Below are 26,721 nucleotides of genomic sequence, written 5' to 3'. Positions count from 1 at the left end.
CTAACATGCCAGAGAAGGATTGCATCAAAACAAACCAAAAAGAACAAGAACATATTATAATGTGCCGATACAAAATGTATGAAATATGAAAAGTTAAGCAGGGCCTGAGCTGAAGGCCCAGCTCTACTGGAGGATCTGAGAAGTGTCAAAGCTAGAGAAGAGAATGCTGTCGGTGTGATCCGAATGAGCGGCGAGGCGTGGCGTTATGTACAGAGGATTTTCTCGGATTCATTTAATTGGGAGACTTTCAAAATGTATACACATGCAAATACAGTATTTTCACTATTATATATGATGTTAACCCACAACCAAATCTTCCTTTAACAACAGACAAATTGAAACTAAAACCAACATGAGGAAAAATGAAAAGTATAGCCCTGTAAGAAGACATCTGTACATCTTTTAATTGTGGTAAATGTTTGTTACATTTAAATACAAACAACAAATGTAAAAAGCATTAACTTAGCTTTTTGCAACTTACTGTAGCTACAATCAAACAAGATATTTAACAAAATGATGATCCAGTTTTCAGTCAACATAAACGTCTCAAAATGTCTTGTATGATTATTGCTCAAAATGCTCAAAATCTTTTCATTAAGATTTAGTTGGGGCTTTTTTTTGCAAACACACTTAAGGTAGAACACACTGGCTACAACTACCTTTTAAAGCAAACGCCCCTTGTAACCTTGGTTAATAATTGAAATTAATAATATCCTCAAAAGCTAATTCTCCACAAGTGTTGAGGGCTGTAAAAACATGTCTTCTGGCCTGAAAAAGACCTTGCACTGGTTTCTATTGTGTGAATGAAAAATGATCCTGTTCAGGGTAGCGAAACCAAAAAGTGCAATCCCTGGAAAAGGCACATTTCAGGGTGCACGGTTTTTAGGATATTTACCCTATTTCAGCTGGATGTGTTTTTGCATAAGCGGAGTGGCATGTGACCTGTGGTGACCAGAGGCAGTTCTGAGCCTGCGATCCGGACTTTAAGATTGCCTGAACAGACAATGAAGCTCCAACTTGGCTGAAATGTTTTACTACGGTTGATACTACACGTTGTCCATTGCATGTCACAAAAAGTAGTCAATATTGGGCCGACTCTTGCTCGGTAACTGAGGAGGACGGGACGCATAAAGCCAGGCAAAACAACGCTCTATACAGTGACGTTTACCGTACATTAGAGTGAGAGATCACACGTTTTCATCATCTTTGCTAAGCTGTTTGATTCCAATTAACATAGAGCAAAATGTAACACTGTAGAATAACTTCACAGGCCTATTATTAACCATCAACTTAACAACTCTCACACCTTGCTAAACTCCCCAGTTGAAAAGGTTGCGTTTAGGGCCACAACTAACCATTAGTTTACAAATCAATGCGTTGTCAAGAGCATAAAAGGCCTGTGTGAATTGGGAGATTTTTGGCAAATTTGAGGCAGATGAAGCTAAAGTGATGTTGCTTGATTCTATCCTGATTACAAATATACAAAGTGCCATTATAGCCAAACTGTTTTTTTTCATTAAAAAAACAATGTAGATGTTTCCTGTTGCATTTGCTGTCATTTTTGCTTTACCGGAGTCATGAAACCTCTTCTCTCAGCAGATATTTTGGAGTCGTTTCAGCCCTTTTTTTCAGTTATGGGCAAAAGTGGTTGTCAGGGCATTTTTATTTCAGAAAAGGGCAATACAGTTAATCTCCCCAAACTGTTTATTACATCCCCAGAATGACTATTTATAGTTTTGTTAATCAACCCAAATTAACAAATAAAAAAGATAAAAAGTGTTTTTCCCATTGAATTGGCGCTCATGATGCAGTGAGCGGGTGACCTGGGTAAAAGGACCACGTCTGACATGTGCTGAAGGTGGCAGAACGGAGCGAGCACTGACACACTTACGGCAGGGCGCTCGCCATGACGACTCCGAGAGGTGATTACCCACGACAGCAGTCACACATATTAAGTGCTTAGCTCCAAACCCCTGTAGGAAGCCTGGATCCATGCGCGGGATAGAGGGCTGACATTCATTTGAAGGACATTTTGTGGAATTACAGAAAAAGACCAAAGATTTCCAACTGAACAGATTATTTCATGAGCTGCACAATTTTCATGCGTGAAATCTGGACCAACGGCCCTCTATCAGTGTAGATGGTCTACGGAGTCAAGCACATGTTCCAAATTTGTTCAAGCATCACATTTTAAACTAACTCTATATGTATTAAATTGCTGCACTGGGTGGTTGTAAAAAGATAAATGAATCACAACTCCTAAGAAGTGAAGGTATAAGAAAAGACTTTTGCCTCGCCACACAGAGAGAGTAACTAAAAATAGGAAGCCAAATATTAGCCTGCCTCAAACCCAGCTTATGATATAGATGCTTTAAAATAGTCAGTGGTCTCTAGTGAGCGGTGTGGCGGGGCTGTGGCGCACTGGCCACAGCTAGGTGGAGCCTCTGGTCTTAATCATGCTCCACTTGGCGTCAACTCTCGTGTGAAGACACGCCACTGTCTGCTGCTACTTATGTGCACATGCTGCACTTGCCTTTGAGATTGCATTGGAAAACTTCACAATGCTCAAAATGTGATCCACAGTTCTGCTGTGGAGATTTGTTTACTGTCACAGAGGTACGGCATGGCTCATAATGTATCCACCTATCCATTCTGTTGTCCTGGCAAATGTAAGCATAAATGTGATCGTTCATGAGGAGTAGCAATACATAGTGTGAAGTCAGAGCTAAAATATCCATCTTAAATTAATACTGAAAGCCTCAAAAAAAATGTACACAATACAGTTAGCATCAAACCTTTGTAATTAGTTAACAATGTGATACTAAAAGAATGAGTGGGATCAATGGGATCGTTTTAACTGCCTGCGGAAAGATGAGAGCTAATTAATTGCTGACAATTGGCTGACTCTATGTAGGCCAGTTCCATGCGACTAATCAAAAGTCCCACTCCACACTTGACTTGTCCATTAGAGCAGCACATAAAAGGGCAGGGAGGCAGGCTGTGTGAGGCGCTCTACCCTTCCCCCCTCCTGAACAGTAGCAGATGACAATAGCTTCTAAACCAGGGCACACCAGACATCCTGACAAAGGCAGGCTCCTCCCAAGCTGCTGAGTCTCCTCTCCCAAATAATCACTGGGAGAGGGCAAGAGTCGAGGATGTCCAGACTAGCGGCAAACGCTGCCACTCGTCCCAGGAGCTAAGCACTGTGCCAGAGAGCTGTAGAACACATGCTGGACAAGGCAAATCCTATCACACGCTACAACGCTCCAGTCACATTCTGTCCAATTAAAGCTACTCGCACAAAATACCGCTTTCATATATTTGATAATCAGTGCAACCTCTGAGTGGCAAAGCCCGTAAATCCACCTCTGAAGCACTCTTAGAAGAGGCTTAGCGATGTAGCAGGTACTCACATGTAAGCAGGCGAAAGAGGAGAGGAGCGGGATGTCTTAAGGACTGGCACTGGGAATTTCCAGCTGACGGGGGAACCGCTTTTCCATTTTAACGGCATGTTGTTGTCACCAGGTCGGTGCAAGAGCAGATCCAACAGCAAAGACCATGTCCATGAAAAGGCTTCCAGTGCAGTCTTCCATCCCACTCTATCCACACCATTAAAGGAGAGGGCAGAGGCGGCAGTGGATGTACAAATTCACTGGTCAAAGCAGAGCAGGTTCACACAGGCTGATATTAGCGGCAGCGCTGGGAAGCCAATAGTGTGTATCCACCACGACTGCTGCCCTGCTGCATTCACGGCTCTCTGGTGGTAGGAGGGGGAAGCAGTCCTCCCTCCCAACAGCCTCGCAGGGTTCATGAATAGCCCAGTAGCTAAGCAACAGTGCCACCTTGTTAAAGCAGTTGTGATTACACTGGTGGCATGCTGTTAAAATAGATGCACACCCAGGACTAAATGGCAAGCACAGATAAACAATTTGTATTTTTACACTTTTGCCATTTTGCCATTTTCAAATATCTATGTGTTTTTTTTACCCAGCAACACCAAGTCAAATTCAAGCTCATCTTTAGAGGAGGAAGGGATAGTAATAATATAATAATAGTAATTATTGTCTAAATAATATTAATTGCATTTAATATGCATCTTATGAGAGCTTTCATTTGTTGGTTTGCTTGTTTAGCTGCAAGCTAAAGCAACAATATATTGGAAGGTTTAAACGTTAACCTAGTTATAAGTTACCGGTGTTACAGAACAGTGCTTTGGTGGGGCATACTCAGTTGAGCTGCACGATATTGGAAAAGATTTCAATATGGGATATGACTGTCAATTACAGCAATATTGATGCGATATTTTAATACATTTGACACAATCACCCTAACCCTTCATTTATATTGAAGAAAAAAAACGTGCACGTCAAACAAACAAAAAAGCAGCTGAACATTGACCAAATCAAGGATAATTTAGGAGTTAAGGAAACATACTTATTTAAGCCTAAATGCATCTGCCTTTTTATTCAAAAACACATTTTCATTTTAATCAGTTAATTTCTGTCAGGAGGTTTTTTTGCGAAATCGATACAATATCCTGATATGACCCAACATTTTATTTATCTTGTCTAACCTGAAAACATAGATTTTGTAGAATGTTGAGGAAAACACAATGGTCAAGTAACTTTTAACTTAAAAGGTTGAATGGACGATTTTTTGGCACAAATCTAAGTCTTATTTCCTCGTGGTGTGGACTGCCGATTAGTCCTGCCACGTATCAATCATAAAACGCACCTACCGCTCACCTGCAGCCGCGTGCGGTTCGTCCCCACGTTTCCGCGTGCCTAAGCGCATGGATCTATCATAATATAGTTCCCTCAGTGTACGGGACAAAATGAAGACGGAGAAAGACAGTTCGAGCTGACGCAGAAGTGGACTGAAATCTACGGGAGACGAGCGATGCGATGCGCTCCGTTGCGCTAATAAACAAACGCACGTGTGTGTTGTATCAGTCCGCACGGGGGAGTGCGCATGCGCACTTCCACCTGCGTTCTCAAATCGCCGAAAAATCATCCATTGCGCCTTTAACTTTTAAAATTACAATTTGTTTGTCATTTACTGTGATGTTAGTAAGAAATACAGTTATAAGTAACTAATAGCAGACACTAATGATACTAAAAACTAATGAAACTAAAATATATATATATTAAAAAAAAGAATAAATACTAAAGAATAAACAAATAAATAGGACAAAGTTGGTCATTTTCTGAATGGTTTTCTATATCAGAACTATTATATTTAAAAAGTGTAAATGGTAAATTTATATAGCGCTTTTCTACCGTCAAGGTAATCAAAGCGCTTCACATCAAGGAACCAGTCACCCATTCACACCCCAGATGTACGCAGACACTGGGGGGCGAGTTGGGTTAAGTGTCTTGCCCAAGGACACAACAGCAGTATTCACATGAGGCAGCATGAGGCCGCATGAGGCCGCATGAGACCGCTCTGACCGTTCGGGGAGTTGAACCGCCGACCTTTGGAAGACGTGCACTCTACCACTGAGCTACTGACGCCCCGTCAAGTGTTTGTCATTATTCAGGCATCAAACCCTGTGTTGCATCAAAATCAAGTTTGTATTTTGAAAGAACATTCATTAATTTGTTCCTTTCACTTTGTAGCAAATGATCTCACTTCTTTGATCATGCCAAGCTCGATCCAGTATGGAAACTCGAAAAAAGCCGAGATAGTTGTTATCTTACTAAACGGATGTCCCCTCCTCTTCAAACTGTTCCACTATATAATCAATTAGAGTTGTCATATTAAAGCAAAAGACATAAGACACAGCTGTACTATAAGAAGATATCACATAAAAATGACATCAAAAAGCATCAGTCATTCAAGAGTGAGAAAGTGGATGTAGAAAGGATTGTATGTATGTATGTATGTATGTATGTATGTATGTGGCAAGAGTTAAAAATCGACAGGATGGAAAAACTCCACATTTATGAAATGCACTGGCCTGATGCCCAATGGAGAAATGATGACAAGCCAAAATCAGGAAAGCCAAAGAAACCTCACACATTCAGCTACAATCTTGCAAAATCAGACTAAAAGTAAATCTCTGTTCAACAGCGTTCATCTACAGCTTTTCTCTATCAGGGTCAAATGGAGGAAGAGCCGATCAAAGTGGACAAACGTATGTGTCCTTTTTGAAATAGATGTAATAAGTAGAGGTTAATATAGGCGGACTCCTTTAATATTGAGTATTGTGTGATTTTCGCTTTAGTTTTATTTATTCAATAACCTTTATTTTACCAGGTAAGAGGCCATTGACTTCAAGACCTCTTTTTCAAGGGTGACCTGGGGCACCTGGACGACTGAAAACCTCCTTCTGTGGCGCTTGCAGTCATAAATACAGAGTTATTATATGTTATCCTAATTTTGCTAAAGTTGATACAGAGCTAATGACAACAAAAGCCTAGAATTCACTGTCAAATATTGATTTATAAATTGTAAATATAACAATTATTAACAACAATGTCTGTGTTAATAATTTAATTTGACTGGGTAAGCGTTTTGTCTGATTTCTGAAGTTCTCAGTTTGCATTAGTTACATTACTGTACATAAACTATAAAGTGTTCCCAAGAACACAGAAACCCGGAGAAAACCTTCCAAGGTCCGAGCTCAAACCTCCGAGGACAACTGTAACGCAGCATGTTTCCTCATGCATGTAGTGAGTCGCCATGGCAACTGACCTCAAGCAGAACCCAAAGTCATATGACTGAAAACTATAATTAATATAAACTGACACGACAATAAAAAGATAAATGGATGAAACACAAGGTTGGGAAGTATGAGCGAACTGTAGAAAATAGGATTGTAGACAGACAAATGGCAACAGTGATGATAGAGACAAAGATTGCTTTGTGTGTAATTTTAGAAACTCGAACTGTGATGGCTGCCCACAGGACGCAGACTTTTTTTCCATTTTGAACTTGTCATTTGTTAAAAGGGTTTCCACAAATTAAAAGTAATTAACGTAATAAAAACTAATAACGGTTCTTTAAATCCCTTTACAATAAATTGTGAAAATGTAATTTCAACACAGTTTAGAGCTAGTTGGAAACTGCATCTTAATCTCAGACAGAATGTATACATTTCATTATGTAACCAAAACAATGAGGTTCATACCTGTCATGAAGTCCCACAGGCATGGTTTCCCCTCTGTGAACAGGGTGCTCCATCCCCTCGCCAAAACCACACCTCTGAAATAAGGTTGTAAAAGTAAAATGAATATATATATATATATATATATATATATATATATATATATATATATATATATATATATATATATATATATATATATATATATATATATATATATATATTTACGTCATAAGGCGCTGGTACAGCTGGCAGCCCGGTGTAAACGCTCTCTCTTCTTTCTCACACTTATTGTGCTTTATCTCCTATATTTTGTAAATATAGTTAGTATATTTTTTCTATTTTACTGTACGATAGGGACACGCGCTGGAATAGTTTTTTAATTCAACTGTTTTTGACTTTTTTCGGCTGGATTTGAGCGTTTTTCGTTGCGTTCGTTGTGTTGTTGTGACGTGAGCTAGCTCCGAGAGAGCCCACCAGCCCCCCCTCCGCGCCCTCCGGCCGCGCTAAAGTACGGCGTGTCGTCGGTACACGTTTATGTACACGTTTATATGAAAGAGGAACTTCACGAACGATCGGGACACGCACTGGAATCGCTTTAAATTAACTTGTTTTGACTTTATTCGGCTGGATTGAGTGTTTTCGTCGTGTCGTTGCGATGTGTCTTGGCTCTGAGTCCCCCGGCTCCGGCCCCGCCCCCCGGCCGGCGCCGTACCGCGTTTCCACAAAGGAAGAACTCATGAAACTGCGGACAACAGTCGTCTTACCCGGAGATCGTCACGTTATCCCGTCGCAATACTGACCTAACCTAATACTGATGTGCAATTCTGTCGTATGTGCAATTGCTGTTGGAATTCATGTGCAATTACTGTGAAATTCATGTGCAATCTATGTGCTGTCGTGACACATATTCATGTGCAATTACTGTCGGGATCACATGCAATGGTATTTATGTATTTATTTGTCTATGGGAGTTTTTATTTATTTATAGGAGATCTTCTACTGAAAATGTTTATCAGACTTCCTATAAGTGATCTGTTCTTCTGTATCTACCTCTGTATCTACCTGCGTTGCACCAATGAAATTTCCCCATGTGGGACAATAAAGGATTATCTTATCTTATCTTATCTTATCTTATCTTATCTTATATATATATATTATACATATTATACAACATGTAAACAAGTTACATGTAAACAAGTTACATGTTGACGTAATCCCTCATTCGTCCAGGAGTGTTCCATTGTATTGACTAAAGATTCAGTTGTAGTAAACAGATTTTTTTTTTCTACAACAACAGGTTACAATGACAATACTATCCAAACAGCTACATAAAGTCAGTACTGAAGTTTCTGAAGGTTGCTCTTGGAAATGAGGGAGTTGCAGTACAATTGTAACTTGTTGCTTCACATGAAACTGGGCTAATTGAATCTAAAAATAAGCGTGAAGCTTGGGAAGAATCGCCTCTATATTCTAACAATAAAAAGGCCTGTTACACCCATTAATAAAAGTACAGACTACATTATGGATAAATTAAAAAGACTAGTAATTGTAACAACAATCTTGAAGATTTAAAAAGTACGTTATGATATTTTTACAGTAAATGTATCAAACTGTGTGACATATATATATATATATATATATATATATATATATATATATATATATATATATATATATATATATATATATATATATATATATATATATATATATATAACATTATTATAGTTAAAATGTCATGTATGTTAGTTTGAGCAGAGGCTAAAACAAATGCCTAACATATGAGTAAACTATATGGAGGTGCAGTTAGCTTGTCAGCTGGCCCAGGGCAGTCCTTGTTGGACATGAGTGTGTTTATAAGCCTCAGCACCTGCACTGTCACTGAGGCAGCCTGAGACCCGAGCTCTGCTAATTTTATGGCCATGTTGCTGTGCACTGCCTCCAGAGGGAAGAGGCTAAGCGGCTAAGCTAACAAGCTATGCTAACCTTTACATTGAACATGATCCATTTAAATACAATGACGACTGTCCTTTTTTCACGTGCCACATTAACACGCATTTATGCATGGCGATTGTTTGGTTATTATTACGAACAAACAGCTGAAATGCTGAAATAAGTTTGTTGCGCTAGTTAGGAGGAGTTGGTGTGGTTTCTCAGCCACCTCCTTCAAATAAACATTAGAAACTATCTGACACGTATCCGTACACCTCGCAATGACTTATAAAGCGCCTTATTCGTTAGATTTAGAAGAAATGTGTTTTGTAAACTTCTAGATAAATAAATCCATACCTTGAGCGGAGAGAGCGATAACTAGCGTCCTTGTTTTCCTCCCAAGCCCCTCAATTCCACTTATACAGAGAGACCTCCTTCCTCCTTCTGACCAATGCACGGAGAGCTTATTGAGAGACACGAACATCTGAACTTTCTATTGGTGGAAGTCTATGGCCATCTTTTACCATTGGCTACAAACTTCCGTTACTAAATAAAGTGTCTCTAAGGGAAAATTCCTAAAAACCTGTAACAAGTTGCTGTCTTGTTTGTATGAACGTGCTAATGGCTCTGTAACTTTACACCAAAGTTTGCAACTTTCAAACCTTAGATATTTATAGTCCTCGTTAATTCTTCTTACCTGGTAATTACATTTTATGAGATGGAGAATTCTGCTTTTACTTTGGTTGGTTGGTTGGTTGATTGATTGATTGGAAGAATGAATGAATGAAAGAATGATTGATTGATTGATTGATTGATTGATTGATTGATTGATTGATTGATGATTGATTGATTGATTGATTGATTCTGTTGCAATTCCCAAATCAAGAACAGCAGGGGAATAGAAACATGCAATAAGATAATATAAATAACATCAAAAATATACATAAAATCGTACACACTGCTGGTAAAAATAAATATGTACAGTAAGTGGTTATGACCATGTTGTGTACAGTGCGGCATATGGACAGAAAAAAAAACAAATAAATATGTACAGTAAGTGGCTATGATTATTTGCAGTGCAGCACATGGGCAGCATAAATGACAGGTAAAGTGACTTCAATAAGGGTTTTGCACATGATTATAATAGAAAAATGACACATCATTTATCATCACACAGTTCAGGGCTAACAGTGTTAGCAGTGTGTACTAACACTACTGGATAAGTTATGCTCAATGAAATTATGCAGAACCAGGCAATAGAAACCGAGCCTTGATATCAAAGGTAACACTGGCATATGTAGGCATATTGTATTTTTCAATGTTAGCTTTGTCTGTAAAACTCAGATATTCAAATAGATTAAGCTGTTAAGTCTTTAAGCCCCATGCTTGGTGGTAGCCTAATCAAAATGCTGAAATTGTTGAAATCAGGCAAGAGCAAATCAAAACTCCCCAATAAGAATGTATTATTGTATTCTGTTTGTAAATAATAATCTGATATGGCACAGCATTGTTGTTAATAAGACAAATAATGTAATTAAGATTAATATTAAAATATTAGGTCTAAGTCCATGTGTCCCTGTAGTAACTAATAAATAAAAATGCATACATATTATTTACAAATTAAGTATTTTTTTCTCTAAATTAATGAAATCTTTTATTGAGTCCTTTATTCATTATATTGTTTATCAAAAGGATGTGGGATTGTATTTAATTGACTGTGATGCACTTTGTCTCTATCTTTTTGTATGAAAAGCTGATTAGTTGGTTGGTTGGTTGGTTGGTTGGTTGGTTGAGTTGATATATAAATACATGGTGTTGCTGGTACTATTGCATTGTAGTTTACCGCTCTCTCTCTCACCTAGAAAAGCCTGGCAGCACTGTGAGGATCCTGTTCTTCGATCTTTCCAGCGCCTTCAACACCATCAGCCGCTGCTCCTGAGGGACAAGCTGGAGACGGCTGGTATGGAGTATGACCTGGCAGAGTGAATCCTGGACTTCCTCACAGACCGACCCCAGTTTGTGAGAGCCCGGGACTGTGTGTCTGACACTCGGACCTGCAGTGTGGGGGCGCCCCAGGGCACTGTTCTCTTCACCCTCTACACTGCAGACCTAAGACACGACATGGGCAGCTGTGTCCTGCAGAAGTTCTCTGACGACTCTGCCATCATCGGACTCATCACGCACGACGATGATGCGGAGTACAGAGGACTGGCGCAGGACTTTGTGGACTGGTGTCAGCGGAACCACCTCCTCATCAACGCGGGAAAGACCAAGGAGATGGTGGTGGACTTCCGTAGAAGAAGACCTCTACGACTCAGTGATGACATCAGCTCCTGTATGGTGTGGCCTGCTGGAGCAGCAGCATCACAGAGAGGGAGATGAAGAAGCTGGACAAAGTCATCAAGAAGTCCAGCTTCGTCCTGGGCTGTGCTCTGGACTCGGTGCAGGAGGTGGGGGACAGAAGGGTCCTGGCTAGGTTCACATCTATGCTGGACCATGAGTCTCACCCTCTGCAGGACACTCTGTCCGCGCTGGAGAGCAGCTTCAGTGAGAGACTGATCCACCCTCGCTGTGTGAGGAGAGGTTTCGCAGGTCTTTCCTTCCTGCTGCTGTCAGACTTTATAACAAACACTGCTAGCCCTGAACATGTGCAATACTGATGTAACCATGTGCAATACCTGTAAATAAGAGTGTTCTATTTTGTTTTTATTCTGTTTACTTACCTGCTAATAGTATTACCTAGTCTTGTGCTAGATATTTTTACTTTATTTCATTTTATTCTATTATCATTATTATCTTATTTTTATCTTTATCTTTCTATTTTTGTATTTATCTATTTTATTTTATTTCCCAAGAGTTCCCAAGAGTTCTATTAAGAGTGTTTTTTTTTTTAAACTTCCTATAATCTGTCCTTTCCTCCTGTTCTACTGTGTTGTAACAACGAAATTTCCCCTTGTGTGGACATTAAAGGATTATCTTATCTTATCTTATCTTATCTTATCTTATCTTAGCTTATCTTATCTTTATCAATGAATAAACACTGAATGCAGTAATTATTTATTTCATTTTTATCTTTAATGTTGAACACGCAGTTGATACAATAAAAACATTTGATACAATACAAACAGTAACCAATAAGCAATACTGTAATTTAGAACAGTCATCTTATCTTATGAGTGGATATTGAACGATTCATGAATATTCAAAGTTGATAAAGCTTTTTGACTTTTACTAGAATGAACGAATGTATTAATTACCTATAATATAATAAGGTTTAAAAATAAGGTTTCGATTTTTAGCTTTTACGTGATGCTCAGTTTGTCCACTAGAGGGCTCTGCGTGTCTGGATCAAAGCAACAGTGGACAAACAAACGCGCCCCGCCTGTGTCACTCCTCCTTCTCTTTGGCTGATGTGTTTTTTCCGTCTGTGTTTTGTTTATACGTGGATCACTGGCTTCGTTTGGTAGATTGACAGCTCCGCTACAACCTAAAAGCAGCTGCTTATAACGCCTTGTTAAGACTGTCCATTCTGTGCAAACTGAGACAACGTTTAGCTAACGTGCACCGGTTGTTGTTGATGCGGTTGGTGTGTTTAGCATAAGGCTAACGCTTTCTACGACTATGACATGACAAGACAAGGGTTATTTGACGACGAAGGGCCCAATTCCCTCTGGACTGTAAACATCGCTTTATGTAAGCGGAAGTTCCATGTATCTAACACATAAGAAAGGGTAACATTTTTGACGGCTGCATGCAGACTTGGATTAGCTGTGTGCTAACTTGCTAGCATGGCGTCTGATACAAGTGACACCGAAGAGTTCTACGATGCTCCGGAGGACGTCAATTATACTCCGTCTCCAAAAGTGTAAGAAACTCATTGTATTCTCGTTTTCTGTTGGCGTAAATTGAACTTTGAACCGCGTCATGCAGCAGGTTAATAGAAAATCTGTTTGTCCAAAGCATCATCCCTTTATTACATCCTTGGACATTATCATGAAGTAATAACAAGTGATCCTTTCATGTTCATTACACTTTATGCAGTTAAACCCCTGGCCTGTTCGCGTGCTTTTGCTGAGCTGTACTTTTTGTGTTGTAGGTCACCTGCAAAGTTTGTCATTCCCTCACCCAAGGTATGTTTGTTTAAGCCAAGTTCACTTTACAGTCCACACAAGTGTGTGTGGACTGCAAACTGAACCCTGCGAATCGATTTTAGTCGTCAGGTCAAAATGGAAAAATGAGAAGCGGTGAATTAATAAAGTAGATCTACATAGGCCTAAGTGATTTAGTGTCTGTTTAAGTTAATTCAAATCGAGCTTAATTGTACAGCACAATTATTACACAAAGCTAAGTTAAAACTTAACTGGAAAATGCATTCAAATCACTATACAAGCAAATAATAAAAACATCAATGATCATTACTAAATTTAAGTTAATCGCTGACTGGAGGACTTGTCAAAAAGTACTGAGCAATGATTAAATTACTCTGCGTTCGAAGGCTTTCTCTGTTATCTGATAAACCACAAGTTGTTTTTTTTTCTTTTTAACTTCCTACTCAACAGCTAGCACAGAAATCTCTTAACACTGGAAAAGACGATCGTAATGAATCTGCTCCGGAAGCTGCCGTTCAACAAGACGACTCTCTTCAGGTAGATCTGTTGTCTCAGCAACAGTTTAATGACTATTAATTTGTGAAATCACTTGCAATAAGTTAGCACAATGCCATTTTAATATTAACTTACATGTATACACATGTGTCAACTTTAGCAATTGGTTTTCTTTCTTATAGATCATTGACAGTATTATAGAGGAGAGTCAAAAGGGAAGTGTTGGTGAGGTGGCTCAGCTGCTTGACAAGCTCAGTGTTGATGTAAGAGCGGAGCCAGAGTCGGCACCAGCAGAAGAGAGTGAAGATCAGGAAGTTCCTGTGGAGCAACTGGAGGCAGCTGGTGGTCCTTTGCCTGTGGAGAGAGAGGAGGAACAAGCAGAAGGTGCAGAGACCAACGGAGCAAGCTCTGATGCTGCACTTGAACCCCTGGACTTCCTAGAGCCCGGACCCTCACAGCCCCCAGATATTACCAGAACTTTAGGACATCCTGATGGGGCACGAACAGGTCCAGAAGTAGAGCCAAGCCCTGCCGACCTTTTAGACCAGATCCCAATCGCAGACCATTCACTAGACTCTGATTCATCTGGACCCTCTAAACCTCCACGCCAGTTCACAGTGGAACCGGACATTGTAGCTAGCACCAAGAAGCCTCCTCCCTCACGCCCACCGCCTCCCAGCGGCGGTCCACCCCCACGGCCGCCCCCACCATCCAGACAAACTCTGCCTTCAAAAAAGTCTCAGGAATCTCTAAGGCCCAGTGGACTTGAGGGTAAGATTGTGCAAGACCAATTTTTAAATGTCAGTTTATAGTTATAGTACTTTATAGTTGTTTTGTAATTAATTATTATTAGGCCCGAGCGCCACAAGCTGGCGAGAGGCCTATTAATCTCGTAAGGCCGTGCGAAGCACGGCTGCGAAAGTGCGCACGTAGTGCGCACGAAATCGAGCGCGAAGCGCTCGCCCACTTCCAAACACTCACTAACGCACTCCTCCACTCATGCACGCCCCGTGCATACTAATTAGTTGTAGGAAAATGGAACATTACCGTTGTAAACGGGCGAAGCCCGTGCAAAAGTTCGCACTAAACGAGCACTTTACATTGGGATGACGACCGCGAAGCGGTCGTCATCCCCATATAAAGCACTCATTTGCGCTAAGTAGCTCACGAATACGTTCCCCATCTCTTGCATGTTCCGTGCATATAAGCATGTAATGCAAAAATTGAACATTATTACTGTATAGAGGGCCAAAAACACAAAGTGGGCGGAGCCCACTCAAAATTATCGAAAGTACCCGTCAGTGACCAGGGACCCACACCATGAGGTAGGAAAGCGCGAGCGCTTTCCGAAAATGTATAGTTTATGATATTTGAAAAATGGGAAACATTGTTTTCGCATCGGAATATTATTCTTTCTTTCTTTCTTTCTTCTTCTTCTTCTTCTTCTTCTTCTCGGGACCAACCCCCCTATTTTTCACCCAGTGAACATTGACGAAAAGTCACAAAAATTTGCACACCTCTAAAAATCGTGCCTCTCTACATTCTGGCTATTTCCCTTTTCTAAAATAAAAAAAATTGGCGCGTCAGCGCCACCAAATGTACCAAAAATGCATTGAGAGATGGGAAATGACCCAAAAAAAATCTGATCGTAGAATCATGAAATTTGGCGCAGAGGTAGATGGTGACAAGAGAAGTAAAAAATATTATTACGGCAACGCCGTCCCCCGAACCAAATGTCGGCCATATTGCTTCAAAAATGGCTAATCATGACTTCGGAGTCTTTCCAAACGTCGTACTTTTACGAACTCCTCCCAGGGCGTTGGCCCTAAAAAGCTGAAATTTGGTGAAAATGCTACTGAGGAGTGGGACATCAAAAGTTATCCAAATTACATTGATACCTCTCACGGTCTCTGTGCGGCGAAGCCGCAAACTGTAACTAAAATTTCAGAAATCTCCCATATTTAAAATTTCTGCCGTTTGCGCAGATAAAGTCCGAATTGCGTCAAATTAGAATCAGTTGTTAAACTCTTTGCCCTAAACCTACTTGAAGTGAAATAAATTCATTTGGCGCCACAGCGCCCCCTACAGATTTTATATGGAGGTTAAATGTTTAGTTTTGCGAAATTATATGAAATTTGACACACAACTCAATTTTAGCATCCCCATCAAAAAAGTCAATGAGACCCATGTCATAATTGTTATGGCGTTGCCGTAACGATGACCGAAACCTCCCATGTTATTCCAATGGGGCCAGAACATGTTTACACTTTAGACTTTCACAAACTCCTCCCAGGGCGTCAGCCCTATTAACCTGAAATTTGGTGAGACTCATCTTCAGGACCATCAAAAGTTATCCACATTTTCATTCAAGAATTCAAAATAAAATTGCTTTTTGATGGTAAAACAAAGGGGAGAACATGTGACAGCGTCACAGATTCAGCAGTAGGCGTGATAAAAGGACAATTGGGGCGCGTTAGCGCCCCCTCCTCTTGCGGCGTGGCGGCGGTGTGGCGGCGGCGTGGCGAGGGCCGATCATTGCCGCTTGCGGCTATATTTAAGTGTTACTTTTGAATGTCATTTCTAAGTGTGTGCAGTAAACCCCATCAGTCCTGAAGTCCCAGAGCTATCGGGCCTGTTGTCTCCCAGCAGCACTGTGAGGAGTCTGACCAAAGACCTGCAGCATTCTCTGGATTTAGCCAGTGCCACAAGTGGGGACAAGGTGGTCACAGCACAGGTAAGAGGCATTATATATTTAGGATACAAAGTCAAATATAAAATGTTTATTATTCTCGTTTTGTCTGAAGGAAAATGACGATGAACAGTCTTGCTCTCAAAGTGGAGAGCCATCTCCGGGCTCTCAGCGTCCACGCTCCGATTCTGGAAGAGAACTGACTGATGAGGTTTATTTATATTTTATGTTTCATTTATAATGCAGCAGCATTATATTCATTGTTATTTGCCATCTGAAACTAGGAAATTCTGGCTAGTGTGATGATCAAGAATCTGGATACTGGAGAGGAGATTCCTTTAATCCAGGCTGAAGAGAAACTACCTGCAGGAATCAACCCACTCACTCTGCACATCATGAGGAGGACCAAGGAATACATCACGTGAGCAGAAAAGATTAGATCTTGTTTTCCCTTTAGAGGAAAAATGACTTATACTTTGATACTTTCCTCTTTAGAAATGATGCTGCACAGTCAGATGATGATGACAAACCATCAGCACCAATGACAGACACTGATGGAGGGAAACTGAAACAGAAAACGTAAGAGGTCTTGATATTTTTTTATTTTTATAACATATCAACTAATTCAATATTGCTGTTTACCCAAGAACTCAGTTAAAGAAATTTCTGGGCAAGTCTGTAAAGAAAGCCAAGCATTTTGCAGAAGAATATGGAGAGAAGGCAGTGAACAAAGTGAAAAGTGTCCGTGATGAAGGTATAATTGTATTTTCCACAAAAATAATTTAAAGTGACGACTTTTGTATTGAGTTGTTTGTTCTGGTCTCAGTGTTCCACACGGATCAGGATGATCCATCCTCCAGTGATGATGAGGGCATGCCTTACACTCGGCCTGCCAAATTTAAGGCGGCACACAGTTTAAAGGGACCCTTCGACTTTGATCAGATTAAAGTTGTGCAAGATCTCAGTGGAGAACACATGGTTAGCAAAACTCTTTATACATTTTCAAGGTTGTATGTTTACTTAGAAGACTTGCTGTGCTCCCTCAGGGTGCTGTTTGGACCATGAAGTTTTCTCATTGTGGGAGGCTGCTGGCAACTGCAGGGCAGGATAATGTAGTTCGTATTTGGGTGCTAAAAACAGCCTTTGACTATTTTACTAATATGAGAATAAAGTACAACACTGAAGGTAAACACATCTTAGTTATTGCATTATTTCAATGTGTACTTGTTTTTGTAACATTCCAAACACTTGTTCAGGTCGTGTTTCACCATCTCCATCTCAGGAAAGTCTATGTTCTTCTAAATCCGACACAGATACAGCCGTAAGTACATTTTTGTACACTCAGAAACATCATAAATCCATAGATGCCAGTGTGACTTTGTGTTTCAAATTGTAGGCAAGTTGTGTTCCAGAAGACCCAGAAACAGATGACAGGAGCGCTCCTTTCCGCCCGGTTCCCTTCTGCAAGTACAAAGGTCACACAGCTGACCTATTAGACCTGTCCTGGTCAAAGGTGATGCCCAACTTCCCCTGTTTACTAAATACATGACCAATATAGTCTGACGTGTTTTTTGTTGCAGAACTTTTTTTTACTTTCTTCGTCGATGGATAAAACTGTGAGGTTATGGCACATATCCAGGAGGGAGTGTTTGTGCTGTTTTCAACACATAGATTTTGTTACAGCCATAGCTTTCCACCCAAGAGTAAGTCTGGTCGTTTCATTGCATTATATTACTGATTTAACACATATCCGTTTCAATAAGGCAGTAATACATGTGTTACATTATCTTGTTTACCCAGGATGACCGATATTTCCTTAGTGGCTCTCTTGATGGAAAGCTGCGACTCTGGAACATTCCTGATAAAAAAGTGGCTTTGTGGAACGAGGTGGATGGTCAAACTCGGCTCATCACTGCTGCCAACTTCTGTCAAAATGGGAAGTACGCTGTGATTGGCACCTACGATGGCCGATGCATCTTCTATGACACAGAGGTAATTAAATCCTCTTACCTAATATTATGAGCTTATTTCTTAACAACACTTAATTCTTACCCTCAAATGTGAATCGACAGCGTTTAAAATACCACACCCAAATTCATGTGAGGTCAACAAGAGGTAGAAATAAAGTGGGCCGCAAAATCACAGGAATTGAACCTTTACCGGGAGAGAATAAGGTGCATATTTTTTAACTCTTATAAAATTATTCTGACGCCGTTATTCAGTTACTCAAACCGTTCTGTTTCTTATCCAGATTTTGGTGACCTCCAATGATTCCCGCATTCGCCTTTACGACCTGAGGGACTTGTCTTTATCCATGAAATATAAAGGTTATGTCAATAGCAGCAGCCAGATTAAAGCCAGCTTTAGGTGAGCAGAGTCAAGTCCCAGTGACAATTTAGTATTTAGTAAACTTTTGGAAGGTAACTTTGCAATGTTTCCACAGCCACGACTACTCATTCATTGTGAGTGGCTCGGAAGATAAATATATCTACATATGGAGCACTTACCATGACCTGAGCAAATTCACCTCTGTACGTCGTGACCGCAATGACTTCTGGGAAGGAATCAAAGGTAATGCCTCTAAAGGAATGTTTTCTGTTAGCGTTCTACAAGCGTTTGGAAGCTGTCATTTAACTTCTTTGTTCATTTCAGCACACAATGCAGTGGTCACCTCAGCCATTTTTGCACCACACCCAGGGCTTATTGTTCCACAGGAGAACATCGCAGAGAAGCCTGAAGCTGAGTGCAAGAGTCTGGACTCCACAGATTCTGAGACCATACCCTCAGGTAACCTCTGACCAAACTACGACGACATATCTGTGTTTTTCTGTTGCTTGTTTAACATCATCTTTTCTTTGCAGGTGCACTTAAGACGGATCATACTGAGGTTTTACTTTCAGCAGACTTCACTGGAGCCATCAAGGTTTTCATCAATGTCAAAAAGTACTGAGCACAGTATTCAGCATGAGTGTCCTCAGCAACCTGGGCTCAGCTACCCAACGGTTAACTCAGAGCAGGAGATCGCCAACAAGAGGGAAATGATCCCATGTCACGTTTCTCCTTGGTTTCAATTCCCTTGAACTGTTCTGTCATTTTGAACAGTGTTGTCAGATTTGAAAATGTTTGTTTGGATATGTATGACTGTGACTAAACCAGTGTGAAGACTAATTAAATGGGCACCTTACTATTTTCCCTCTTTTCCAAACGTATACATTTCAAATCTACTTGTATGTTAGTGTGTAAATGATGTGTTGGTGGTGGTTTGAAAATAGTTTACCTGTTAAATGTGCCTACAAAATCCAGCTTTTTAAATCCTCTGTCCTAATGACAAACCAAGAAGCCAACAGTATGTGGAAGATCTTAATCATAAGGACTGTAGTTTGTCTCTGAATTACTTTTGATACAAAAACAAAGCACATTTCATGATAAAATAACTGTACTTCTGTGATGTTGCATACTCGATTTTGTTAACCAAATGCTTTATCAATTTCCTCAATAAAAGTCCTCACCAACGGGATCTCAATACATAGTTTTACTTAAAAATGCATCAATGTCACAATCATACTTTTGTTAGACATACATTTCATCACAACCGTAGTTTCTGTCTTTTGCTTTCACAGCTTTGCAGCAACAAGGTCTGATTATCCCTCTAAAAAAAAACATTAAAACGGAAATTGTTGAAACTTCAATATACAAAATAGTGCTGGAAAACAATGTAACGCAGTAGCGGCTGCTTATTTGAGAAGCACTGTGTGAATGGTTCAAACGTAAGTCAATGTTTGCTCTTCTTAGATTTTTTATGCGAGCGATGCGGCGATCGAGACCGGGACCTCTCTCGTCTCTGATTTGGAGATGAGGATCGAGAGCGTTTGGAACGTTTAGGGGATCTTGACCTGGCCGAGAAGCAAAGCACATTTTTAAAGAGAAAACTGTAGAGCAACTTTCAAATGAAATAATTGTTTACCTTGATCTGGACTTTGTTGATCTCCTTCCATCTGAATCCCTGCTTCTTCCTCGTCTACTAGTGCTTTCCTCTTTCTTTCTGTCATCTTTTGATTTCTCTTTAGATGTAGATGACTTGCTATTTACAGTTTCTTTGTCAAATTCCTAGGAGTTGTATAGAAACACTATTTAAAACATTTATATCAAAGACACTATTTGAGTATTTTGTGGAAGTATCTAAACATACTCTCTGCAGAAGCTTATTCCTATAGGTTTCCACTTGCTGCTGCATGCTCATTCCCGACTTCTTCTGCCTCTTACCCGACTCCAGTTCATCCTGCATCTTCAAAACTTTCACCTTAACAAGACAAAATGTGATGTGAAACCTATATTCACAGTGAAACAGGAATCGGCAACAAAGAATATGCACAGATCGTGAATTGTGAGTTCATCCATTTGAAGTGGCATCACAATAACAAGTAAGCATTCTAGAGGCCAGAGATATTTTACAAGCTCAGGAGTCCAAAGACACTTACCTCACACTCCCTTAATCGCTTTCTCTTAGTCTCAGACATTTGGAAACTTCTGAGGGAGCTCTGGAAGTCTGCACTTTCATATTTGGAGGAGGAGGAGCACGAGTCGCTGCTGTCACTGTCGGAGTCATCAGTACCACCATTTTTCTTTCTGCAGATGTGAGAAAAGAAATGCACATTTGCATAGGCTTCATTTACTAACTTGTAGTGGACACACTTAGCACATGGCATACCGTGCTTCATTATCACTGTCTTGCTCCTCCACATTGTCCCACTTTGAAGCAGTCTTGACTAAAAAGTAAAAATAAAAAGGTGAAATCGTTCTTAATTGAACAGTTGAGTAAACACAGACAAAGAGACTGAGTTACCTGATGAAAACATCCCAGAATCACTCATCTTCTCCCATTTTGACAAAGGCACTCTGTTGTGAGCGCCATCCTCCACTGTAGACAAAAAACTTCTTTCAAAACTACTCATTCACAATGAAACTGCTTTAAAAAACTAAATATAAGCGCTTCCAATCAATTTCAATATACTTACAGGGAAGTCCATCAATATCATCAATGGAGGTCCCTAAAGGAACACCATCCAAGTCATCGACTGGCTCTCCATCCAGAGGGTCCCAGCCCAGAGGACAGCCATCCAGGTCGTCTGCTCTGGTCAACACTGACGCATCAATAGGAGCTCCATCCAGATCACAGGGCACCTCCTGAAGAACAAACCACAGTGTCAGTCTCAACCTCAAAATAAATCACATTTGAAAGGCAACTGAACGTACCTTGCTCACTTTTGGTGGTTCTATGACCTCCTCTTCTAGTTTAGTGAAGCCCAAAAATATATTTTGTAGGAAGATTAAATATTGCTCAGGGTATATTGCCCACTCCTCCCACGCTCTGAAACAATTCATTACTTTTTGCTGTGGAGGAAGAACATGAAATGTGTTTAGCCATCGTCTGTAAAATACATTTAACCTTGGCTTAAATTATGAAATGTAACCTTAAACCTTACCTTAAACTGTTCCGCCTGCAGCCTGGCTTGTATATTCTTGTGTGATGCACAGAGATCCCCACATATCTGGATTAGCTTTGATTCAAAACTGAACAAAGTCATAAAAGCATTAGGACTTTAGAATAAAAATATTTACAATTTTAAAATGTTTGACTCATAGAATGGTCACTTACTATTTACGATAATGTGATGCACCAGCTACTTTAGCACAGGAGTTGTGCAAAAGGTCAGACACAAGATATAATCGAGCAATCTAACAAATAAATACAGTAAATACTCATTAAATTGTGAAGCAAACATAAACTTATGAATTATAGGAAAGGCACTTGCTTTTTTCTGAAGAGGCGTCTGAAGCATTGACAAAGACTCTGCAATGAGCCCCACAACCTCCTCTGCAGCCTCAGCTCGCTGCAGACAAAACACCATGGTATCGCCAACATCGTCTCTTCGAGGGGAGAGTTCTTTTAGCAGCGCCTCCAGTCTCAGTCTGTGTCTGAAAAACATACGGTCTGTGATTGATTTGAACCATGCTAAATACATGTAGTTAAGTTCAAACGCACTCACTCAGTTTTAAGCTGGCCTTTCTTCACCTCCTCCTCAGGGGGAGCCACTTCCTCTATTTCTGTGATTTCATCACACCTTTGTGAGAAGTCATTGAGGATTGGAGGTCTCCAGAGAGAACCTCCACGAAACAAGCGGAAATCTGCAGTCTTCCATTTAGTAGGAGACTCTCCCTGTAGTGGTCAAGTACAATATTTTCATGTTATAATCCCATTCTTACATTAATGTTTGTGTAATATATCAAGCAATCATCTGAATGGAAACCCAAGATTGTGAGAACTATGAAGTCTGAGGACTCACATGAAGGATGGAGTACAGTCTCCAGCGGTAGTACACATGATCTTGACTTTTATTGTCAAAAAGAAATCTGAGAATTAAAGTAAACAAATAAATGCATGTTGACAAGCTCTCCACCAACCAGCTATTAACACAATCTCTTACCTATATTTGGGGTTGTTTTTCTCCCTGTTCATTATTATGGCTTCAAACATTGGGCCTTCACGCACAACAAACTCTATCATTCGGTGGACTAAGAATAAAAGATTTCTGAAAAATAAAGAAAATAAATAATAACAACATTTAATAATATAACATTGCACAACGGAAGCAACATAAGTGTAGTAGAAAAAGTATTTACCTGTCAGTTGGGATAACCACTTTGACAATGGCTTCAGATAAACTCTGTTATTAAAATAAGTAATAAATAACATAATGACATTCAATTAAGATGGTGACATTTTATTGAAACAGGAAAGCTAAAGTACCTTATCAAATTCTGCCTTTGACCCGCCAAGTGGTTTGGTGAAGTCATTGCGAAAACGATCCCTTGGCTGTGCGTTGAAGGGCAGTCCAGATGGAGGCGGGGGAGGTATTGCCCTAACTCCCATTGGTGTGTACAGAGGTTGAGGCGGGATGCGAGCAGGTCTCCCCCATCCCAGCTTCATTTCAAAACCCATAATAATTTTGCCTAGACACAGAAAATCATATGTATTTTCTTTTCTTGTTTTAACTTATTTTCTTAAATTCACCTTCAAGTGCAGCCAAAGCTCTTTCTGCATCTTTCCGAGTCATAAAGGCCACAAATGCCCGATTAGACGTTCTGTTACGCTCCTCATCGTTTCTGGGCCACATGATCTTCACACTGGCCAGAGGTCCATATTTGCCAAACTCTTTACAGAGCAATTCCTCATTCATCTGTCATCAACATAATGACAATAATCAAAATAAAATTGTAAACAAACTATATATAGTTTTAAATATATTTTCTTGCCTTGGGGCTTATGGCACTAATATACAGATTAGTGCTAATCGGTGCCGTTGGATCATCGTATAATGCAGCTGAAAGCCAAACAACATTAGATCAATACAGTGTTATATTTGATGTAAACATGAGGTGAAGACACTCACTTGCACGGGCTGTAAATGGTACCGGAATATCTCCTACTTGCCCTCCTCCTGGTTCTCCTCTTCGTTTATGTCTTTCCTCGCGCTCTTCCTGTATTCTGCAATTCATTAGAAACATACAAATAACATTTACATCTGAACAATACACAGAACAAGTGGATGTGTTAGTGATGTATGTTTTAAATCTAGAAGTGTTTTGCGCATCAGGCATAAACTACAGAAGACAGAAGAGATTTCAGCAGCAATCTATGACAATGCACATTGATAATAACACAATAAAAAACAACCCCAAAACACTGATCTTTTATTTAACCAGGAAAGTCTTAATGAGATTAAGCATCTCTTTAATGGGAGTCCTGGCCCTAGAGGGGAGGAGCCTATTGAACATTGAACGTTTAGTGGAAGGGGAAAACAGAGTACCCGGAGAAAACCTCCACAAACACAGGGAGAACTGTCACAACTGTCCTTTCTGCTGCGTGAGCAGTGTGAAGGTCCGTCCGTGCCCACAGACTACGACTAAATAGAAATTCATCCACAGATTCTACTGTTCCCCACAGAGTAAATTAAAACAACACTTACATTTTTAGTTCTTCCTTGAAGAGTTCTAGATTACTTTTCTTCTTTTCTTCAGTTTTCTTTTTAAAAAGCTGTTAGACAATAACAAATGTGGTTATTATCACCATTACATTGCTTAAACAACAAAACACAACATGCATACATAGCACTTACAGGCTTTTTACTTTCTGCAGGTGGTAGAGGTGCAACATACTGTGATGCAGGGGCAAACCTTGATGAGGGTCTATAAAGTCGTTCTGCTTTGGCATCATCTCCTCCTTCATTAAGAACAAAATAATGTTAAGCCCCAAGGCTGTGTTTTTGTCTTATCAAGAACAAAGACTAATCTGATTTCATTCTTTAGGATATTGTTATTCATTAGTATGCTGTAGGGTCGAGTGATCTGGTCAAAAATATAGATCACAAGTTTGATTATATCAGAATTCTTCTTCTTCCATTGCTCAGAGCCAGGCCGGCAACAAAAAAATATTTGGCTAATCTAGTAATCATTAATCTAGCAATTAATCGATTCAAAATTGACACATTTCCATTTTTATGTAATTACTGCTCAAGCTGACTCATGGCATGATTTGGAGCCCTATGTATGGACCAGTAAATGATTCTTCATTCACTAAATTAGTTGACAATTATTTCAAAAAACAATTAGTAACGATTAATTGATTAACTTGCTGCAGCTCAACTCAGAACCTTACAAATGCTGACCAATATAGTGTGAGCGGGAAAAAGCATCTATGTTTGAGCTGACAGCTGCATTAAACAAGAGAAATAGTGAATCAGAATATGGCAATCTCACAAAAATAACATCTCACCCAGCACTATTTTGTACAGTGGGCTTTGAGTCAGTCTCAGCATTAGGACAGAGAAGATGTTCATACTTTATATGATAGAGAAAGAAATGACTGACCTTTAGCTGGATTTACAGTACCACCATGAACAAAGGTTTTCACTCCACTTTTGTTGCTTGGTTCAAATGTTGCCAAAAATTCTTCAAAAACCTCTGCTGCCTTTTCCTCCTCCTGTGAATGGATTACAGACAAATAAAGACAATTACATATTGGAACTCAAATTAAGTAGTGGCCAACGTCATATTAGAATTTTAGGATTATATAGTAATTTATTCGTGCTGAATATCACAAACTTTACCTTCTTTTTGAGCTCCTGTTGTTCTCTCTTTGACAGTATTTTAGCCGGAGTTGCAATTTTTCCCTTTCTCTCTGCCATTCTCCACCTATAAAGCAAGGCAAGTTTAATTGTAGAGCACAGTTCACATAGTTCAAGTCATTCAATGTGTTTTACAGAACAGAAAAAAAAAAAAAACACATTTTATTTCAAAGGAGAAATAAAATGTTCCTGTGCACAACTGAACAGTTTTGAGCCTAGATATGAACATTGTCAGGGCAAAAGCCTGTCTGACATCTCACTTACTTAAACAGGAAGATTAACGTTTTAAAAATGTTATGTGAACCTTTAATTGGAAACCTTGTAATTACATGGCCTTTATGCAACCAAAATTTCATGGGTACTTGCTGATATATAGGATGGTAGTAACACTATAATCTCACTCTTCAAGTATTCAAATAGTGGACGAAAATTAGCACTTTGGATGCAACAGTAACGATTTACAGATATTCATCATTTGCATTTGTTTTATCAAATCCATGCATTGAAAAGTAGTACCTCCATGCATTGTGTAAACTAACGTAAACAAAAACAAAAGTAAAATGGAGGAAATGAAAGGGATAGATGAGATGTTTGATCACAGAGGGGAGTACAACATTACCTGGCTGCTGCTGCTGCTGCTGCTGCTGCTTCTACTGTGGTCGGTGAATGGTGGCTAACAACATTTAGTTAGCTTCTTTAGCTAACATGCTAACTGTAACGTCAACGATCAGCGAGGGTGCCAAACAAACGCAACGTTCCCTTTGAAACCAACGCCAGAACTTCTCATTCGTTTACAATAACGCCACAAAAGTGCGAGATTAGGGACAATTTTTTACAACAATTTCTCGCATGCAATTCGTTTAGCATTAGCCAACATATGCTACAAACAAGCGCCTCCTCAGTGAAGCCCACAAAGACTGAGTGTAAATAACTCGTTGCGTTTACATATCTGAAGACTTGAGGTGTCACTCACAATGTGTGGTATAATGCTACTGCTTCGGCATTTTGGTAACGACGACAAACTGTTTTTATCACAACATGCTACTGCTGTGAAGAAGGAGAGACACATCGGAGCTGGAGAGAAGAAGCACGCCTGCTGAATGGGCTCACTCTGCTGCAGACAGATGAGGGCCAGTTGTGTTAAAGGTATATTCCCAGTCTGATCCCACACAGCAGCAACAAGCCCTCTCTTATTATTGG

At 39.9% G+C, this 26,721-nt stretch overlaps 3 protein-coding genes across 7 annotated transcripts in view; 1 reads left to right on the top strand and 2 right to left on the bottom strand.

The window, feature by feature from the left end:
- klhl13 (kelch-like family member 13) overlaps positions 1 to 9,509 on the bottom strand; it is a 29,588-nt gene extending 20,079 nt beyond the window's left edge. The window contains exons 1-2 of one of the 4 annotated variants that reach the window (XM_072446269.1): positions 9,401 to 9,509; positions 7,133 to 7,206 (exon numbers count right to left, since the gene is read on the bottom strand). In XM_072446269.1, coding sequence (XP_072302370.1) covers positions 7,133 to 7,185 — 53 coding nt within the window. In that variant the 5' untranslated portion in view covers positions 7,186 to 7,206; positions 9,401 to 9,509. Of the gene's footprint in view, positions 1 to 3,413; positions 3,733 to 7,132; positions 7,207 to 9,400 lie in introns of those variants that run through there. The other 3 variants (XM_072446271.1, XM_072446272.1, XM_072446270.1) reach the window with 3 other exon arrangements.
- Positions 9,510 to 12,406: 2,897 nt separating this feature from the next.
- On the top strand, positions 12,407 to 19,853 carry wdr44 (WD repeat domain 44). Of its 2 annotated transcripts, none has more exons than XM_072446266.1 (20): positions 12,407 to 12,908; positions 13,140 to 13,173; positions 13,603 to 13,689; positions 13,830 to 14,418; positions 16,242 to 16,381; positions 16,452 to 16,547; positions 16,621 to 16,757; positions 16,832 to 16,915; positions 16,984 to 17,090; positions 17,163 to 17,314; positions 17,383 to 17,521; positions 17,593 to 17,657; positions 17,733 to 17,849; positions 17,917 to 18,039; positions 18,137 to 18,328; positions 18,409 to 18,510; positions 18,588 to 18,703; positions 18,780 to 18,907; positions 18,989 to 19,123; positions 19,198 to 19,853. In XM_072446266.1, exons 1-20 carry the CDS (start codon positions 12,832 to 12,834, stop codon positions 19,284 to 19,286), a joined length of 2,709 nt encoding a protein of 902 aa, XP_072302367.1. In that variant the 5' UTR covers positions 12,407 to 12,831; the 3' UTR covers positions 19,287 to 19,853. The 2 variants fall into 2 exon arrangements, with proteins under 2 accessions (XP_072302367.1, XP_072302366.1); XM_072446265.1 differs by having other exon boundaries at positions 16,233 to 16,381.
- LOC140360847 (U2 snRNP-associated SURP motif-containing protein) lies at positions 19,854 to 26,646 on the bottom strand. The gene is made up of 24 exons (XM_072446267.1): positions 26,141 to 26,646; positions 25,504 to 25,588; positions 25,265 to 25,376; positions 24,514 to 24,617; positions 24,364 to 24,431; positions 23,788 to 23,882; positions 23,651 to 23,718; positions 23,409 to 23,574; positions 23,145 to 23,347; positions 23,018 to 23,061; positions 22,822 to 22,926; positions 22,681 to 22,747; positions 22,384 to 22,553; positions 22,150 to 22,312; positions 21,993 to 22,072; positions 21,820 to 21,907; positions 21,599 to 21,727; positions 21,352 to 21,520; positions 21,180 to 21,254; positions 21,045 to 21,102; positions 20,815 to 20,962; positions 20,526 to 20,636; positions 20,301 to 20,443; positions 19,854 to 20,229 (listed from the first exon to the last, which is right to left on the bottom strand). Exons 2-24 carry the CDS (start codon positions 25,579 to 25,581, stop codon positions 20,109 to 20,111), a joined length of 2,565 nt encoding a protein of 854 aa, XP_072302368.1. The 5' UTR covers positions 25,582 to 25,588; positions 26,141 to 26,646; the 3' UTR covers positions 19,854 to 20,108.
- Between the last annotated feature and the right edge of the window lie 75 nt (positions 26,647 to 26,721).

The sequence above is a fragment of the Eucyclogobius newberryi genome, unplaced genomic scaffold (genome assembly GCF_026437365.1).
Source record: "Eucyclogobius newberryi isolate DKJ021-1_F unplaced genomic scaffold, fEucNew1.0.hap1 SCAF_15, whole genome shotgun sequence".
Lineage (NCBI taxonomy): Eukaryota > Metazoa > Chordata > Actinopteri > Gobiiformes > Gobiidae > Eucyclogobius > Eucyclogobius newberryi.
Note: the sequence above shows the minus strand (reverse complement) of the source record. Positions and strands in the feature narration are given on the sequence as shown.

Excerpts from the sequence above, each read along its gene's own strand:
- LOC140360847 (XM_072446267.1), bottom strand. The coding sequence starts at position 25,581 with ATGGCAGAGAGAAAGGGAAAAATTGCAACTCCGGCTAAAATACTGTCA. Across the intron at positions 23,348-23,408 it reads AGCTTTGGCTGCACTTGAAG|GCAAAATTATTATGGGTTTT; the intron begins GTGAATTTAAGA and ends TTCTGTGTCTAG. Across the intron at positions 21,728-21,819 it reads TGCAGGCGGAACAGTTTAAG|CAAAAAGTAATGAATTGTTT; the intron begins GTAAGGTTTAAG and ends CTTCCTCCACAG.
- wdr44 (XM_072446265.1), top strand. The coding sequence starts at position 12,832 with ATGGCGTCTGATACAAGTGACACCGAAGAGTTCTACGATGCTCCGGAG. Across the intron at positions 17,850-17,916 it reads TAGACCTGTCCTGGTCAAAG|AACTTTTTTTTACTTTCTTC; the intron begins GTGATGCCCAAC and ends TTTTTGTTGCAG. Across the intron at positions 18,329-18,408 it reads GCATCTTCTATGACACAGAG|CGTTTAAAATACCACACCCA; the intron begins GTAATTAAATCC and ends GTGAATCGACAG.